This window comes from Opisthorchis viverrini (assembly GCF_000715545.1).
Source record: "Opisthorchis viverrini unplaced genomic scaffold opera_v5_626, whole genome shotgun sequence".
Taxonomy (NCBI): domain Eukaryota; kingdom Metazoa; phylum Platyhelminthes; class Trematoda; order Opisthorchiida; family Opisthorchiidae; genus Opisthorchis; species Opisthorchis viverrini.
In genome coordinates this window covers 74,871-94,883 of record NW_008752296.1, presented here as the reverse complement: position 1 = coordinate 94,883, position 20,013 = coordinate 74,871, and the positions used below count along the sequence as shown (strand labels likewise).

The following is a 20,013-nucleotide window of genomic DNA, read 5'->3' as shown; positions in this document are numbered from 1 at the left end:
ATGCTGTACGTTTTTAAGAGCTTTCCAACTCTTGAACTGAGCAGCGCTTTGAACCCACATTCACGTTCAGCGCAAAAGAAGAAATCGACAAAATGACTTAAGGGAGGATGATAAGCAGATGTCGTACTGGGTCGTTTGAAGAGATAAATATACAACTTTCCGAACAGACCTCAACGTACTGTCATTGGTGTGAACGCATAAGTATCTTCCCACGTCATTCGTTGCCGACAGTAGAGAACACCTATGACTATAGTACTCACCGAAGCAATCTAACCCAGGTTTATAAAAAGGAGCTTAAGTGCCAGTTGGTTATTCTCACCCGCCCCTCTGGATGAGATCATGGCAAGTCCCCATTACTTGTCTAATTGCGCCATCTGACACCTGGAAGTAGGTATCAAGCATTCCCGTATTCTAGTTCTACCATTTCTCGCGTCAGAGTTTTCTATACAATTCCAAGTTATTTCCCGCTATCCTCGCTAAACGTCTCCCGTGTTGAATAGTATTCTACCAGTTAGGTTACATGCTTCGAAATTTCTTCTATTCACGTCTCATTTTCTCCGTTTTTCAATTTCTTCTCAGTTAGCAGAGTACATACTACATGTGTGGTTATCTGTCTTGAGCCGAAGTGGATTCGCTTGAAGTCCAGAGGACATTTTTTTGAAACGATACTCTGATTGCCAAGCTAAAATGCACTTCTAACATGGCTTAGTTGACCAAGAAATGCCTTAAAAGCCGTCTGATAACTTTGGTTCCGCAAAGTTCTTACAGTTGTTCTCTAAGTTTGTGATCAGTCGCATCACCTTTTTCATGCCTTTCTTCGACGAATTTCTGTCTCTGGTCAAAAGCGTCTCAACGCTGTACAATTTGGAGTCAATGATGATAAAGTTTCTTCCCGATCATTAGTTTCTGGATTCCATGGCTACAAATGTCCTTGCTATCGGTAGACATTTAGTACGACTCGTTCAGGACGACTCGATTCCAACCCAAAAATTCTGCCTTGATGCTTACCTCGTTAGGTTGAGGATTTGCTATCTGTTTCAATCGCAGCTCAGCGATTTGGTCCTGCTTCCTCACGTAAGTTAACAAATTGCACGGTTTTAATTGGCCCATTTAGATCCAGGTTTGTTTGCTTCGAATTATCACACACAAAAATCAAGGTTTGGAATTCACCCATTCATCTTCCGGTCTGCAGTCGCGCGTCTCAACCGCTGAATTATTTCAAACTGTAAATCCTTATCTTGGTCAGTACGAAAGAGTTATTTTCTTGCTATTTGCTCTGGCCGCTATACCCGTATTGTCCACGTGAAGATGCCATCTTCTTCGCCTCTGCGCATTACGAGAGTTCGTATTGTAAAAATAACAAATAAAAATAAGCACTCAGGCGTAGTACCGTGCCACACGAAGGAAGTTGGATTGTTTAAATACTTCAGATTCCCGCACAGGAGCAGTCGAAATTTCAGCGTTGAACTCGAACTGAGGACTCCCAAACAGTAAGTTCGCGCTCTCACCACTGAGGTATCTCGAGCTCTGTAGTGACATTCCTCTCAGTCTTCGGTTTTCGTTGTGAATATGAAAACCTAAGGGTGAACTGGGGATGTAACTCGCATCTGTCACTGTCTTAGCACGACAAATCCGGGCGAACCATGAAATGTTTAGTATCTTGCGTCTTGCTCACTATTACGTCTCCCATTTATTGGACACCGATGGGCGTCAATCGCGTTAATTAACCTGAAACTTGAGGAAACAAAATGTCAATTCACATCTTGCCTGTGAACGCAATTCCGATTGGGCGAAATACCGTAATACTGCGTACGGTTTTCTAGCCATCTTCGGGCAAACGATGAGATGTCATGTACTTTCCTTCCTTCTCGACCTTGCATCTTCTATTTTGAATATCGAAAACGGTCATTCACGTTGGTTAACCTACAGCAAAAAGAAATGAAATGGCTATTCACATTTCTCTTATCTAGGGGATTTTGGTTGGGTCAGCCATCATATTCTTGCGTGAAGTCATATAGCAACTCTCTGGTGCTGCGACGTTTATATTTAGGACACAAAGAGCAACAGGAATAATTTGCGTACCCTGATGAATGGACCATTCCAACATTGGATGCTATGCATGAATGTAGTTTAATTGACAATCTTTTTGGAGGCGACCAGAATACACGACAAATTCATCTGGATTCATTTGAGTCTTCGTTAAAATGAAGTTAATTTTCATATGAGAGTATAACTATTTGAAAGGTAGTTTCTTTAAAGTAACCTTAAGATACCAGGAAACTGCGGCGAACCTAGAACTTCATTAAACATATTCAGCAGAAAATCTACGCCAGCCAATCATTCAGTCAATTCAGCGGATGCCGGTGAGTGTTCACGCAAGCCATAGAAGCACGACCGAATGTGATCGTGGCGATAGCCTGCCCCGAACGATCGTTATATTCTATGTAAGCGAACGAGTCAGATTGTAAATGGGATAGGGGTGTTGGGTGAATTCCTAGACTCCGGTGTTTTGCTTGTGACTCTCAGGGTGCCGGTAAATTATCCAGGTAAAACGCATTACCTACAATGGAAGAAAATGCTAACGCCAAGGACTGCCGACTACTGATCATATGAACAAACAAGAAGAAAATTTACCGGGACGAGAAATCCGTTGTCCTCGGGTTGCTTATCGCCAGTGACTTGCGTTAAGTAGAACCACTTACCAGCTGGCGAAGGACGATGTATTTCGGTATTTTGGTAGTAGTCTTCACCCACTGGAGCCGATCTAACCCGGCTCCAAACAGGGTCTTGTTAAGTGCGGGGTAGTACTGTTTGAATGCTGTTTTCCACATTTCACACAAAAAAATCCATCGTGGTCTGTGAGTTGACAGCTCTAGTCAACCACCCAAGAATTTTTAGTTTGGAATGATTTTGAACCTGATATCCCATCGGCGGATCTACTCGATGGCGTTAATTAATTTTCTTTATATTCATCTGCAAATTCCCATCAACCCTATGTTTTATCTGAACGTCAAATTGTATACCTATCTACTGGAACCCAGAAAGGGGAGACGGGTAGGAAGCCACTGAAAGGTATTCAGCAAACGTTTATGTGAACGGTCGTTCCGAGAACAATCGTACAGGTTTTGTTGTGCATGGGTTATGTGGCGAAATAATCTGTTGTATTGCTCTGTGTTGTATTGGTCTGTTTTTTTGGCACATATTCTTCCTCTGTTGATTGGCCTCCCCATTGTGTTGATTGCTGTGCTGCAAATAAAACGTCTGTAAAAAGAATGGATAAGTGTTCTGAATAAGATAAGTCCAGCTCGGATTTTGTCCCGTTTTACGTGCATAAACGTAGACAAGTTGATGAATCCAGTATAACAACGGCATTCTGCCAGTCTGCTCATATTGCAACTGCGGTAAAAGACGATTCCAAACGATTGGTTACCAGTCTGATTGTTAGACGAACAGACACCTTCGCACTGTCTGGAGCTAACTATTCGATTGAGTTGTGACGGATTGCTTGAGTAATTGTTCAAAGTCTATGGAGCTGATTTTGACAACGTTTCGATTGTCCGGTTGGAGTGAACAAGATACAAATCGGAATCAAAGGGGGGATTCGAGACACGACCCGAAAACTGTCCTACGTGTTTCAGTTGGCTGGTCTATTTTACTCGCCCTGTGCATCATTCGTGCAATAGTAGCTCACAAGAGTATTTTGCCAGTCTCGTCTGAATGCGGCTGCGAAAAAGACGACTGATTTTCCAATCGACATGTGTTGTCGCTTGGCGTTTCACTGTTGGGTCACTGTTGGTTTCGTTGCTTCTCTGGTAATCGGTCTCTCCGTTATGTTTTTTGTAGCCTGATGATCCCGGCGGAACCTTACAAGGGGAGCGATTAATTCTTGTTTGCTTCAATTTCATAGAGTTTATCTCGGGATCGTTCATCGGAGTTATGTTTGTTGACAGCCTTCGTTACATAACGCCCACAGGGAAAATCCAGTTCCAGGAGGGCGAAACATTTGCTGCGTTTGTGTTGCAAGAAATCTAGTAAATACAAGGTCTCTCTTTTCAATCACGTCTCTCCCTTCACTTACATTGAGAGGGAATGTAGACTGAATGAATCGTGTATAGGGAAATTCAGATTACTGAAGCGTACTCCAGAATGCCAGAAATCTTCTGAGACCGTCTGATCACACCGAGAACGCAATAGAGATGACTTCAGAAAAATCAGCTAAGCCAGCTGCTGATTGTCGCTCAAGTAATCAGTCAGATCAGGGTCTTATCACCCATGATATTGTGCATTGGGTTTATCACCCACCGGTGACATTCTCATCTGCTTCGTACTGGAGAGATTGATCCCGTAGAAATTACATATATAAACACCCTGACGGATCAGGTAAACCAAATGAGATGGTATTGTGATAACCAGCTACTTTTCTCAAAAAATAATCTCCCAAATTTAAATGGCTCTTGGTATTCTGATTATGGGAACTTCAAAATCCATTGCGGAAATTTTCAAAAGAACCTTCTACGCCCACCTTCCATTCCGTCCTTTCTGAAATTTCACATGAAAATTTTCGTTGTTCAGACCAGAGAGTCGCAGGTAGCATGGATACAGCTCATCCCAATGATGAAGACCTCGGTGGTGTTCATTTGTGTAATTTTGGCCCCAACCATGAAAGTGACTCTAAATTTATTCGAGAAAGCCTTGTCCCTGGACGAGAATGTATCATTAGTTGAGCACGGTGAGAGCTTGTGCGTCCGTAGCTCTGGGTAGAGAACATCAACGAAAGCACTAAAAACCGCTTATCATGTTGAAGCAGAATAATATGGTATCAACCTGGGTTTTCAGTTTTCTACGCCACCCACCTTAAGCTAGATTCTTTCAACATTTCCAGATCTACGTTCGTGATTGCAACGAGATAAGTTATCACAATTCAAGTTGAGTACAAATTTGTTTGATGTTGCATCGGTCAAGTGTCGCATTTTCTGTCGAACTTTTGAGCGGCGAAAAATGCCTGTGTTCTGTAAATCGATACCCGCGATAGACAATGGTTGGTATGTCATGAAACGAACAAGTCCACGCCAAATATGTAGCCCCTGTCATTTTGTCAATGATGATACAAGCGCGGTTCTGCGTCTTTGTATGCAATGGGTTCTGATTTTCAAGAGCGTCTTCCGTTCTCCCGGTTTCCCTGAAGACCTGCCCCTGTTGTAACGTTTGTGGCAGTTACGGTTTGCATACAACAAGTTGCAACGTGACGGCGCGATGAAAACTATACTGATTGTGGGGTAATACTGTTTTTCTTTGCATCAGACCTGCCTTAAAATGACGTTAGCAGATTACTCCGTTTTGCGCCACTTGATGTCATCCTCTGTCTCCTTGCCCACATAATATGCAGTGGTTGTGCAATGAACCGGTAAATCAAGTTAGTTGACGGGAAAATCGGAAATAAGCTTATCTGCAACGACGATCGCAACAAGAGGGCTTATCAGAATGGCATGTGTGTCGCTGTTATTGTCTAGTGTTCATTTATTTTTGGAAAAAATTGTTATGCAACGTGTCAGCTCATGCATACATCGGACTCGCCTTCAAATGGGGTGAGCAGATTATGTCGCTTAGCACCTTCTGACTTCATCCTTTACAGCAACGGAACGGTAGGTAAAGTTAGTGATTTAGGGGAAAAGTTAACGAGGTTCAAACCTTTGTGAAAAGGGACAAGTTTTCTTTTGAAGACAAGAATTGTTGAAAATAAGGTCCACATTTATGATATCAGCAGATCAATCCGGATAAAAGTCATTTTCGTCTCATTCCTTCATCCATTTAAGTAACTCAAATTTAGAGGGCTTCTCCTTCAATTATTTGGGTTTTCGGTTTTTCTCATATGATAATATATGCCACGCTGATATCAGCGAAACACCATGAGAATGAGCAATATTCTGGATGAGCGAGATCTAATAGAGATTTACAGTGCTTCCTGGATTCTATTACGGGTAGAATTGTTGATTAATATTCCTGAATCGTGTCGTTGTTTTAGGAATATTCTCAATGGACCTCCGAGTTCACTGGTGCTCATGGTTTTCTCACTTAAAAACTCATGCGGAATTTCACACTGTAGTGTGACAGATGATGCACATACGCGAACCTGTAGCATCCTGACTATTTTTATTATTCTAGACAAGTACGGCTGCAGTGCGGATACCACCGAATCTCACAGCATATATGTCACATCACCTTCTGGGTTGTTTCGCAGTATGGCTTCGAATTTTAAGACGTATTTGGCTCCTCGATCAAAAGCCGTCGTCTCAGAACCATAGGTGATGTAAACTAATGTAGATGAATCCTAAACCGGTCGAGTGTTCGGGTGGCCAAGAGAGATTTTAATCGAGGAAAATGTGATGGTGAGGAAGAGACTTCGAGAAGACTGCACATGTCGGTGTGAATTTCCGTTCAGAATAAAGCAAGTACCTTATCACCACATCATTTAGGCAATCTATCTCGTTGCAATCATCATTCTGCACTTGACCTCAATAAAATAAATTGGGGTAAAATAGATGACGTTTAAGACTGAATATTCAGATTGACTTCCCTCCTCAAACATGGTAAGCAGTTTATAGTTGCTGTTGCTGATTTTCATTTATTCAACAATTATCATATTGGGAGAAGAATAGATACCCGTCCAAAGACAAGCATTTCTCGTATGAAATTAGAGTTCTCATCAGAAAGATGAACTAAAATTTCTCAAATGGATACCACCAAACAGCCCGGTTTCTGGTTGGGAGACAATCACGACCAATCTCCATGTGCACAAACAAATGTCCCCGAAACACCAGCAGAACCGGTTTTACAAAGATTTAGTAATTGACGGTATTTATTTGAAGACTAATAACCTCTCAACCTGATTGTAGTGTCTTTGGATTTTATTGGGACTGACTCAAGAATAAGTCTATTTCTAGAAGCCGCATGATATGGCTGCTAATCCGTCTCATTGGCATTCCCGAAAACAGTTTTCATTTAGATTGGCTGACTGAGTGCCTGGAAGTTTTGACATCATCAAGGGATAGTGGTAAAGCAGAAGTGAATCCCCTTCCTTTGCTTCACAATAAGGCGTACACCTGAAAACTGCTTGCGCGGCAGCGAAGCACCAGCTGCGAGCACTGATGCCACGCAGACGTGGATGATGATCACGACGACGACGACGACGATGATGATGATGATGATGATGATGATGAAGATCCCGGGGATTATATCGATCGTGATGATGATAGTGGTGATGAGGAATGATTGATTCACTTGATTTTCTCAAATTTCTCAGACCAGGGACCCGGAAAACAACATGGCGTTACATACGCAGTAGCCATTATATACTTTCATGCCGGAATTAGAGGAGGAACCATGGACAAAAATAATATTCCAAATTATTAAGTCACCCATTGTTGTTCTAAATGGACCATGTTTGCAGTGTATCACCTGGTCCGGGGTTCAAATGAACCACATTTTATTTATTCAGCATAATCAATGAAGCCTCTTAAGTGCCTTCGGGTTTGAAAAATAGGTCCACGGTCCAAGTCATTTCGGAAGAAGTCTGTGATGTTTTGTACCTTTATTTGGCATTACGTGTTTCATCAATGGAATAACCGTTTGTTTTGTTTGAACAAAAAAACACTTCAAAAAACGCACGTATTTACAATTCCACGCGCACAAATGTCGCCAGGTGCTTTGACTTCCTGTTCTGCTTTCGTTCGCGCTAAAAGCGGCCATTTGCGAATCCCGTGTGCTTATTCTGTCATCTAAACACTTCAGAGTATCCTGGGAATCTGTTATACGTAGGGACAATTTCGGTGAAAACAATGATTGAATAACTGTTTACTCTTTAACCTGGGCAAACGACGATCTGTGTTCAAAATAACAACTATTATAGTTTGCTCCGATGTATACTCAACTTAGTGTTATTCATTTTATTCCTTTGCCACCCACTACTGGTAGAGTAACTTATTTGGTGGCCGGACCACTACACGCTCAACGGCCAAATTAAACCATCTAAAATATGGTACGACCCAGTGGTGGTTGTGTGTATCGGCAGTAACTGTTGATATTCCCTTCCTGAATGCAATAACCCAGCATCCACCCAGGGCACACGGATAGCCAAGATGGGAAGAAATCGCTTGAAAAAAGGCGGTATTCAGCCACTTCCAAGCGCAACACACCACGACCCAAAACGGGTTACGTCGACGCAATTAAAATGAGAGTGTTGTGTTGCCAGCTCAAAGAAATTTCTTTATTAAATGTGGGCTGGATACAGCCCGTCATTCATCTAGCACACGCGTAAAACGGTAATTGCGTTTTGAGATCAAAATTGATACCACTGGAGGTTACTGTAATCAACTATATTCAATTTCGTTATTCAGTGTTAGACAACAATCAGATTCGGAACCTCTTCAGATGTGGTTTTCAAACCTGTTGACAGGTGCCAGATCTATACTAGGGTAGATGCCGTCCCATATTATTGATACGATGAGAAATATTCGGAATCGTTTTTGGAGATTTTTATCTTGGAATTGTGGGTTGTTTGTGCCCAGCTGCTGAGAATTACTGTCAAGCCCTTTCACACTTATTGCAAATCATCGCCACTTTGCATCTCACGAAATTCCAGGTAGTTTAAAACCGAACCAATCACGGCCCGGCTAGTGGTTACAGCACCTAACCGATTGGCTGGTCATCAATATGATTGGCTCACGCTGGCGCGGGACCAAGCGCCACGGTTACAATCAATGAGACAGAAAGGCCAAACTCTCCCATGCACCTGTTAATCAACTGTCACAACGCATCTACTCGGTAGCGCTGAATTGTCTTTGATGTATTCCTCTGCGATTTCCTATCAACCCCGTTTTAATTGAACATCAAATTGTACGCCTAGCTAATGAAACCCCGAAAGGAGAGACCGGTTGTCAGTTGTTAAAGAGTATTTAGTGAACCTATGTTTAGAAATACAACATCAAGTAGCAAGTGTGCATAAGTGTGGCATAAACAGACGAATACAAACCAACACCGTTTTGGCGACTTCACTTAAGCATTGCATGCCGTTGTGACTGGCTGTATGAGAACGTATTTGAAGTCCATGGGGCTGAGTTTCACTATGCGTCTCTAGTCTAGTTGGGGTGGACAAGAGAATTGAATGAAATTTGAGCAGTGTTAATTCAGTTGACAGACTAACCGAAAACTGTTATAGCTGCGTTGATCAACCCAACTTCTATTAGTCGTCCTTCGAATAAATCATGCAATAGTTCATCAGATTTGTGAAAGCGTCTTTATGGTACTCAAAATCTGAGAATTCGGACAGTTCCACATGGATTCTTTTGTTTTTTAACGAACGAGTTTCATACTGCCAGTTAGATCGGAAAATACCACTCATGTCTTTTAACGATAGCAGAACACGATGCGGAGCAGTTGCGATTCATTTTATTTGCCAAGCGTCACACCACAGAGTGCGAGTCCTTTAGGAGCAGACGCTGTGGACAGAATTGATGATGGCTTCGGCCTAGTACCCGGCTTCGCACAGCTCCATTAGTTGAACTGATAGCTGAGCAGACCCTGTGACCTGAAGACGGAGTGATAAAAGGATCTCAGTTGGGAAGTCAATCAAGGCATGCAAACGAGTGGTTCACCACGCATATACAGGAAACTAGAGAACTAAAGAATCACCGCGCATACGACGGGCCGAGGATCGTACATGTCCAACACAGGTTTATACCAATGCCTAAGAACGCACCAAAGGAACGGGAATGTATGATCAGGCAAGAGTCACCCTAAGGTACAACAACGAAATTCAGCGTTCACGAGAAAAATTGCAATTAATGCTGTCGGGTGGGCAAGATTGTCTGTGATACACACTGAATTTCGGTCGGATACCAGGCCCGAGATTGAAGAAATTACATATGAGAGGTGTTGGTGAGTATCAGCATAGCTGAATTCCGAAGATTTCGAAGCATCTCGATAAAACCACTTCACCGTTAGCAGAGAAAACGCGGGTGAGTGAACCTGTGTGAGCACCGCGAACTAAATTCCTTAGTACTGATATTAACGCTCTCAACAAATCTTGGGGCTCGGCAGGTAGTCACATTCCCCGAGTTCCCGTCAGCATCATGTTATACTTGAACACAAAGTACACATATTTTGACCAATGCTCCCAGAGCAAGAAAAACAAACGAATCCGGGTTAATTTTAACAGCGATGTTTCGCTCCAGTAAATGCTCAAATGAAACAAAAGGTTGATGGGAACTCGGGAAGTGCGCCTACCTGATTAGACCTGCCTGATGACGAGAATGGCAGAAGTTGTCGTGAGGTGCTAAAATCCTTCCAGCAGCCATCTAACTAGTCCCATTATGACTGATGATCGTGCTCTGCAGATAATTGCCTATTTGAACTGGTGACGATCGTCCATGTTATGATAGGATGCTGACTGCAAAAGCTGTCAATTGTGAATGTAATGAAAGATGAACCTATCGAGACGGTTTTAGGAAATCAGAAATCAGTGAGGCAACCTTGCTTGTCCATAGCTCGCCAATTATATAAAAGTTAGTCATCTGGACGGGAAGTTTCCGGGTGGGTTTGGGCTCACCCGTGCTTTTTAACTGAACCCTTCTCTACACAATGTTTTTCCTGAGTTTTATTATTAGGTCTTCGAATCACTGGAAACACGAGGCAGAAAAAATGGAACATAAATCCCGATATAAACATAGGTTCCTCCTTCCACCGTTTCTTCGCAGATTTCTGTCGGTCGGACGTCGAGTTGTTCAGTAAATGTTCTTCAAAATTGTTCGATTTGAATAACAATACCTGTAAATTTATCAAGAATTGCTCACGTTGCCAAATGTTGCTTCTTCACACACATACGGGACCTTTGTCACCACTGTCTAGTGTCACATCCGAGGAAAATCAATTACATTGAATTCAACTGAACTGAACTGTAGCCAGACAACATCATTCAGCTGCTCTCAATCTTGATGCCTTCATACATTCACTACAAGTAGTTGGCGATCTCATTCCAGAACGCTTCGGTTTGTTTATTAAACTGATAAATCTACATCACTCGCTGCCTTCTAGGATTCACCCTGGTGATAAAGCGCATAAACATAAATTCGCCAAATTTCAAGAAAGGTACGATGGTGCTAGTGATATGAGTACTCGATTCGCTTCGAAACTGCCTACCGAATGGGTGTTGTGATGGAATTTATCTAGGGTTTCTTTGGCACTTATGTTCGTCTTAGTTGACATCAAGAGTGATTGCATTGACAATTATGGTATACGGAATTGATCAATACTGGCTTGAAACACGTGAACTCATCCCTCTTTGACAAGCGCTTTACCGTTGGCTTATGGTGGATCATCACATCACTGACGATGTCGTCAAATGTGTCCTTGACGACGTGGCGTATCTTAAAATAACGAGAGAAGTTGTGTAAGATTGTGAAATACTTCAAAAGATTTCTTGCACAACCATACGTACCACGTTCGATTATCGGTGGCCTCAAGAAACCCCCGCTAAATTACTAACTGGATTAGCTTTCATCTTCATCCAAGTAGCACACAATATTCTTCACTAAGCAAATCAATTCTGTCGTATAGCGATCCTTATATCGTGCATCCAGTTGCTTTTGTGGGATGAAACATGGAGTGCACGGTTTAGACTTCGCCAAGCAGTTTCGTGTTCTTCTTTGGTTGCGGCCTCCATGAGGCGTCAAGATATTGAGAATAAATGCTCATCTTCATGTAGCACACAATATTCTTCACTAAGCAAATCAGTTCTGACGTATAGCGATCCTTATATCGTGCATCCAGTTGCTTTTGTGGGATGAAACATGGAGTGCACGGTTTGGACTTCGCCAAGCAGTTTCGTGTTCTTCTTTGGTTGCGGCCTCCATGAGGCGTCAAGATATTGAGAATAAATGCATATGAGACAATAGTTTTCTATCTATAACTTTCGCCTGGAAACAAGAATAAAATTCGGCATTATATAACGTTAACAGGTGCGCTGAAAATGCTAAATGGGAGAATTGTCTTCCTAGATTACTCACTATGAGAGAAAATAACCAGTCTAACTGTTTATCTATCTATCTATCCACCTATCTATCTATCTATCTATCTATCTATCTATCTATCTATCTATCTATCTATCTATCTATCTATCTATCTATCTATCTATCTATCTATCTATCTATCTATCTATCTATCTATCTATCTATCTATCTATCTATCTATCTATCTATCTATCTATCTATCTATCTATCTATCTATCTATCTATCTATCTATCTATCTATCTATCTATCTATCTATCTATCTATCTATCTATCTATCTATCTATCTATCTATCTATCTATCTATCTATCTATCTATCTATCTATCTATCTATCTATCTATCTATCTATCTATCTATCTATCTATCTATCTATCTATCTATCTATCTATCTATCTATCTATCTATCTATCTATCTATCTATCTATCTATCTATCTATCTATCTATCTATCTATCTATCTATCTATCTATCTATCTATCTATCTATCTATCTATCTATCTATCTATCTATCTATCTATCTATCTATCTATCTATCTATCTATCTATCTATCTATCTATCTATCTATCTATCTATCTATCTATCTATCTATCTATCTATCTATCTATCTATCTATCTATTAAACCACCAGCCCGGAATGTCGCGGGTTCGAGGCCATTCGGATTTTCGTGAGATGCGCACTGCTGATGATTCCCAATAAGGATTAAACAGCTGTACAGTGCTTCTCGGCTTTTCAGCATAGATTGGCTTCACTTAGAGTTCAAAATCCCCACAAAAATCTCAAATCTCCTCACACCACCAACAATATATTCTTATCTCAGTGGAAGGATAAAATTCACAGGATGAGTGAAACGTCTATCTGAGAAGTCGTTGCTCGAGTAGCCAGTCAACAAGTATGACCGCGAGATGTGGATCCCGTAATTAGAGGATGAGCGTCGCTATATCCTGTCTAAGTGCGAGTTAGTCACACTTTTAATCAGCCACTAGTGGCCGAGCGGTTAAGTGTTCAATCTACTGGCCTGGATGTCGCGGCTTTTTGATTCTTTCGAGTTTCGTGAGATGATTCCCAATGCGGGTGAAAAAGGTGCACAGTGCTTCTCGGCTTTTCATTATAGATTAGATTCACTTGCAGGACGAATCCCCAACTTTTATATATCTCTCTATCTATCGATCTATGTATCGAATTGTCTATCTGTCTAAGTAAACATCTGTGCATGAGCCTTCCTGTCCAGATATCCGTCTTTATGTCCGCATGATTTTCAATGTAATATATATATGGACTTTTCTCTCCATTAATATATTTGCTTATCTGCCTCTATGTGAATCGCTTTATAATTATGTATAAATGTTTGTACTTATGTGTATAAATAGGTGCATATATATATATATGGATGCGTGTATCTATGTGCGCATTTTCTTACGTCATTCTATTCGAGATGCTGACAATTATATGACAAACCGGGTAATACACAGCTCAGATATATGCACTAATCACCCTGTTCTCAATATCAAATGAGAGGCAGTACTCTGGTAGCCAAGCTCAGCAGCATTTATCAAGTACCCGTTTTTCTAAATATAACAGACAAAATTGAACTATGGTGAATTCCTTAAGACGGTAGATGTAACACTGATTTGCGTATGAATTAGAGAGCCCGACGTGTTCGTTGATTGAACGAGGCTAACGCAAACGCATACGCCACATGCCTATATACACGTTCATATAATATCATATATATATATACATGTATATATTATATATAGTAGTCCCCCCTTATTATTATAATATATATACCATAGCAATGGATGACCTCAAAGCTAGCCATTCATCCCGACTGCCTGTCTGTATTTTAACACCCCAACACACAACCAATCTCAGCATGATACCCTATACCCTTACTATAATACCACCCACGCAATCCAACACCTACTCACTGCCTTTACCAGCGCCTATATATCAGTAACTACCACCAATCCCTGATGCGTATCTCCCTTCTTTTCTACTTCACCCACCCTTTCTCTCTCTACTACAATCCCCGGGGGGATTGGTAATACCGCGATATTATAATATACTGTCATTATATATATTAGTATGAGCAACTCGAGGTTAAGCCCAATAAACCACCAAATTTCCCAAATTTTTTCACCCGGCCTACGGCTCACCCTATCTACGCAGGATAGAAGCGATCAAAGCTCCAGAGATCCATACACACAGACCCCCAAAGAAAGAGATTGAAACCCGGGGTGGGGACCCCGATATTGCCCCGATATCCGCCCCCCAGGGGGCGCAGAATTTACAAAAACAAGAAAAACTGTCGGGAGGGAGTCTTATAGGAATTTTTCACCCAGCTACCAGCGATGAAACAGCAATCCAATGCTGAACACGAAGGACTGCGATGATATCGACTCGGATAATGAAAAGCGTTTCTGTCAGTGAAGTGATGGACGCAATCGATTGCAAATACCACAACTAATTAGACTGCCATTTGACTTCGGATTAATCACTTCGTCCCCTAAATATATTGTGGCTGTTACAATAAACAATACAAAATATATAAAATTCTGCTGAACACATACTGCTTTGGCCACATCATTCTGGTGCATCAGTAGATAATAATGACCTTGGAACTTCCCAACTGGGAGACTTCCCATCGCCTGAAATGAACCATAAACAGACACTTTTCACTGTATGTTCAGCTCAGATAGCGAATTGTTCCATAAAAATATAAATCCGTCTTAAATGCATCCGTGGTTCTACACTGGGGTACCACGTGTCCGTGGTGAAGGGCCTGATTGATCAATAAACGTCTGTTCTCATTTTTCTTCAGCATCGATAATCACCGAATCACTAATATGTTTCTCTATGCTTTCCTAAGAACCAGAGAACGCTCTTGATTTTGTTGTATGTCAGCTACTAAAAGTCACATAAATTATTCCAATGTTCAAAAAAGCTTTCCAACATCTTTGGACTACAAAATGAACGAAAGCCTAGAATCACATAGCAGGTATTTTAACCGCATTAACTATTCGGCAGAATGCACTAATACGTCGTTTTCCACAGATGTGTACATACAAATTGTTCTAAGGTTGCCATGGAGCATGAATATCTGAATATCAGCTAGATGGTTTGCCAAACCCTTCATCAACTTGTATAGTTTAAACTTGAATCCCACCACAATGTGTCTGTGACGTGCTTATATCAATCGCTTGTAGCCGTGTCATTGTGCACTGTCGCTTTTACCGCATAGCAGAGCTTCATCAGTTGATTACATGTTCTATCCCTTCAGTGAAACCAATCAATGCTGTAAAACCGAGAAGCATTGTATAGATATCTCCTCTGATATTGTGAATCAGCAGCAGTGCGCATCTCACTCCAGCAGGTAATGACGAACCCGCGACTTTCCGGAAAATGACTGAATGCTTAACTCTTCAACCACAATGGGTTGAACAGCAGAGTGACTGGCTTTCACTTAGACAGCGTCACTTATCGTTCAGCCACGGGAAACCACATCAAGTGAGCACATAGTCACTAGCTATACGAGTGATATGTTCTCAGTTGAGAGTTGCAGCCATCGTGTAGATCTATTCTTCTCCTGACTTACTTGCGGCTGATTCATACAGATTTGAGTACCTTTTGTACCATAGAACAGAAATGTATAGAGCACAGGGTACCCGGGGCCATTACTTGGTTATCCGCAAGATGACACTGGCTAGGTTTGTATATATAGAAAACTGGACCAGCTGCCTTGCCAAACTTCGTCTATGAAACCTGAAGTCCCTTAGCATCTATTTTAAAGGTTCACTGCCATCTTCCAGTAATAACGAAATACGAGTGTCATGTCCACAAATACACTCAATTTCATAACGGATTGGTGATTGAACTGAATCTCTCCGCGCTTTTTGACAAACCCTGTCACCGTATTTCATCAGGTGACTAGCTTTTGTCCTCGTTTTCGCCTCCTGGGACTGTTGTTCCAGTGTTCGCTTTTTCAGGTCACTCTGTGTGCGTGAGAGAAATAACGGGAGTGGAGAATGAGTGAAAAAGACGGATCAGTTTACGCAAGACCCAATAAATGCAAAACATATCAAAACAATTAGATTTAAGCCAACCGAGTTAAACAACGACACATACTCCTGATAAATAAGTGAACATTTTACTGTTCCGGTACACCATACACATACAAATGAAGGTTTTCGCAGAACCGTTGATTTCGTTCTGTCCACCTCTTGGCTCAGGACTCTGCGTACTGCGTATGGATTACAACACCTCTCTGAGCATCCACTGATCGGGACGCGTTACACATGGCCAAGCCAACTTGATTTGCAATGTTTGATGACTTTTTTGGAGGGAAATATCGTGTGGCTAGGGCAGTATGTGAATACAGGTCATTCGATATTAGGCAGGGTACGTGGGAAAATAGAAGGACTCAAATGGCGATAAGGTGACACCTGACGGAATGTTTTTCACCAGAATATGCTGCACATTGTGTTTTGTGGTTCATTTCAGCAGATATGTTAAGAAGAAGGCGTTCATGAAGTCCACCGCCGTCGTCATCTGCAGCATCAACAGCATCCTCAAAGAATCATCAGTGTTTGCCTCTGGTAATTTGCCGGGGGCAATTTTTTACAGGACCTTCTGGGTGCAGAACATTCTGCGCTCGTGATGCACGGCAAAGCCAACTTATCAAGTGAAATCATCACTGAGTTTGACACAACGAATTATGGAACGACGCGTATTTCTGGGGAAGCAGAAAGCACTCCGCTGTACCAGGACGCAATACGCATACAAATACTAAGAATTTGACGCTTCAGGGGAATCAACATCATCATCGTCGTCATCATTATTATTACTATTATTATTATTATTATTATTATTATTATTATTATTGCCAGCACCCGTGTTCAACATTAACGCTTCTCTGCGTGCATTCAAAATTCATTTGAAGTCCGATTCAAAAGAAAAGAATCAAAGTGAAAGGGGAAATTATTTGATACTGGCTTACCACAATCACTTCGATGCACCTGCAGCTCTAGCCACCTACTCAGGCGATCTAAATCAAAGATGAGAACAAGAACTCCAAGAACATTGATACAAGCGCATACTTTACGGCGACTTTAACCAGTGAGATTGGGAATCATGGTTTATTTCCATTTCAGAAGGGGATTTATACTGACAACATTCAGTTTTCGACTGCGGGCTGAACTGTTTTTAAAAGAATAATCACCAGTCCCACAAAAGCGCCGTATTGTTTAAGAAAATAATTACCAAGGACGGGGCCGTCAGAGATACAACTTTTGGAGCTCGAGGCAAGCTAAACTAATCCAGACATGAAACATCCCACCATCTTACTCCGCATGATCTGTCTGTATTATGCGGTTGAATTTTGAAATCAGTAGAAAAATTCACGTTGGCGGAACCTTCAAATATTATCTTGCTGCGTATGCAACAGATTGAGGCGTATTAGGTTTTCGATTGATAGCTTAATGGGCGCAAGTGTCGATGTGCAAGAGTAGAGGATGCCGACCAGTATCCGTCTGGACGGCGCGTAAGCCGGGAGTTCCAAATGCCAAAACAAAACCTTTGGCCGAGTGTTCACAGATGTCCAAAATACTTGCCAACTCGCAGAAACCCCAGACTCCGCTGTCATCCATAGGTTAACACGTAATGAGGCAGAATGGATAACTCGTTAGGAATAAAATAATAAGTGGTTAAGAGAAACAAACGCACAAACACTGCATGCTGCCCACCACAGAAATATCCATTACCAACTGACAGGCTTTTGTGCAACGGTTTTCACAAAACTCACGTGATCCGAATCCCTAATCCAGGAATACTAGTATTCGGTCGCTAGACAAACACCGACTTGCTTATCCGTACAAAAACACCATAGTTTTCTTCCTTCTCGTTGGCTGATTTTGTCACGAAGACTGCAGTTTTAGAGAGTACAAACAGGAGAATGTATAGATTGGTAACTTGTGAAAAAGTGAGGCAGCTTGTACTCTGACTCACAGAAATCGCGAAGGTCCCAGAATTCGAAAACCAGCACACTAAACAGAAGCTCGATGAAAAATCGGTGGCAGAAAACCATGGGTTTCGCCCTCCGTAGGGTCAATCAGAAAAGGCGCAGTCCTTTAATCTCTCTCAAGCATAATCGCTTCTTGGAACAAGACTGGACGGAGCTCGTCAATCATGTTTGGGTCAGGCAGTCCAAACCACATACGTATGTAGATATATAAAATGATTTCCTCTGGTAGAACCCCGTCAGAATCGATCACTGACGAGAACGGTAAAAATTTGGTCACGTCACTGGTATCATACCAGTTGTTTGTCCCGTGAAAGTGTACCTTTTATGAAAGACTCACGATCTGTTCCTAAGTTGCAAATACTACATCCACCTGAGAATGTTGGTCGCAACAATAGGGCCCCAAATATCACATGTGTTGCACCGATATTACAGTGACTTTTAACCAGCTGAATCTAGTCCAGCAGCAGAGGAGACGTTATTCGATAAACGTGTGATGCTGTTGACTATCTGGATAAAGGCTTCTTGCAGATGACCAGAGACTACGTACATTCTATGATCACAAGAGATCAAGGATGAACCATGCTTGGATCTTCGTTTAGTTCAACTGGCCATGGCGGTATTTCAACCATACATGAGGGAAATTCAGTATGATAACTCAGAGGATCCCCAAGAGAGCCAGGCAAAAAAAATTACGCTACTTGGTACCCACATTTGGAGGAATAAGATCCATAAACATAGAGCCAGAGTAGCAAGCATCCACGTAAAACACCGGTTTGTTATACTTTTTCTTTTTATACAAGTGGAGTAGGATATCACTCAATTGCGCGGCAGTGAGCTGTCGCAAGGCAAGAAAGAAAATTAGTGAGCTTGAAAGATTATTGGTGGAGGATTATTGAGTTTTTTGGAAATCCAAATTGATACCCCTGTAAAATATTTCCGCACTAAAAAAAATACAGCCTTGATATAAGTAAATTGCAGCATAAGTCGTTTACTGCCCGTTGAGATGTGAAATCACATCCTGTGAGACAAGTCAATTTGTGGAGATACTTCTAGCCCTAACCATGTTTGACAAAAAATTAGGATGATTTCCATTGAACTGAAAAATTTCAAATGTCGTCTCACTACATACACAGTGTAATCATTGCGGAAGAAACAATGAACGGCTTTTCTATGAGTTGTCATTCCATAATTAAGCCAGCAGTGATGTGGTTTCCTGAATTGAAGGATGAGGGATGTAATATTCCGATCAACCGCGGCAAAATCAGGCTGTCGGTTGGCCCCATGGCCGAACAGTAAAATTTTGCAACTATATTTCGCACCACTCAATAAGGATGGAGCAGTTGTCTCATACATAGTGAACGATGACCTATTGATTCGCGTTATCTCCCGACTGTTAAAAATGATATCATCTTGCCTTCATGCCATCAACGCCCCATGAGTGACCGTGTACGAACAGCTTCTTTGTTTGTCGTACCTACGCTTGTCCAGCTGTCTAAAGGGATCAACCGCTGAATCATGTGAGTTCAGCCACCTTGAACTAAAGCAAACTAAATATGTGTAATTTTATAAATATAGCACCCTTACGCACCTGCCAAACTTGAGAGAAAGAGACGCCAGAACTTCGCAGCTTCTCTTCCAGCATTCGGGGAATGTCTATATCAGTTGTAACTATAAACTGTTCTATAAGGAACCACGCGTGACAATTGGCATCTTCACTGCATTCAAAATTTAGCCTCCTATTGAATGGCCGTGTGGTGTGACGGTGATTATCAAAATTATCAAAACTTACATCTCCTTCCGGGAAGGTGATATAGTTACGGAAACCATGGCCAGTGTAATAGATGAAAACGTTTTCATCATGACCGCTGCAGATTTACGGGAAAGTTAAGGTGATCTAGATTAGGACCTTATTGGGTGGCGCTCTTGCGCAT

At 41.6% G+C, this 20,013-nt stretch overlaps 2 protein-coding genes across 2 annotated transcripts in view; one reads left to right on the top strand and one right to left on the bottom strand.

Moving 5' to 3' along the window:
• T265_15596 (hypothetical protein) overlaps positions 1-2,831 on the bottom strand; it is a gene marked incomplete at both ends in the record, with an annotated part of 37,414 nt that extends 34,583 nt beyond the window's left edge. The window contains one exon of the mRNA XM_009178705.1: positions 2,703-2,831. Within this exon, the coding sequence (XP_009176969.1) occupies positions 2,703-2,831 (129 nt within the window). The remainder of the gene's footprint in view (positions 1-2,702) is intronic.
• The window catches only part of T265_11888 (hypothetical protein), a gene marked incomplete at both ends in the record, with an annotated part of 76,128 nt that overhangs the window by 13,699 nt on the left and 42,416 nt on the right, over positions 1-20,013 (top strand). Inside the window, one exon of the mRNA XM_009178703.1 lies at positions 1,017-1,074. Within this exon, the coding sequence (XP_009176967.1) occupies positions 1,017-1,074 (58 nt within the window). The remainder of the gene's footprint in view (positions 1-1,016; positions 1,075-20,013) is intronic.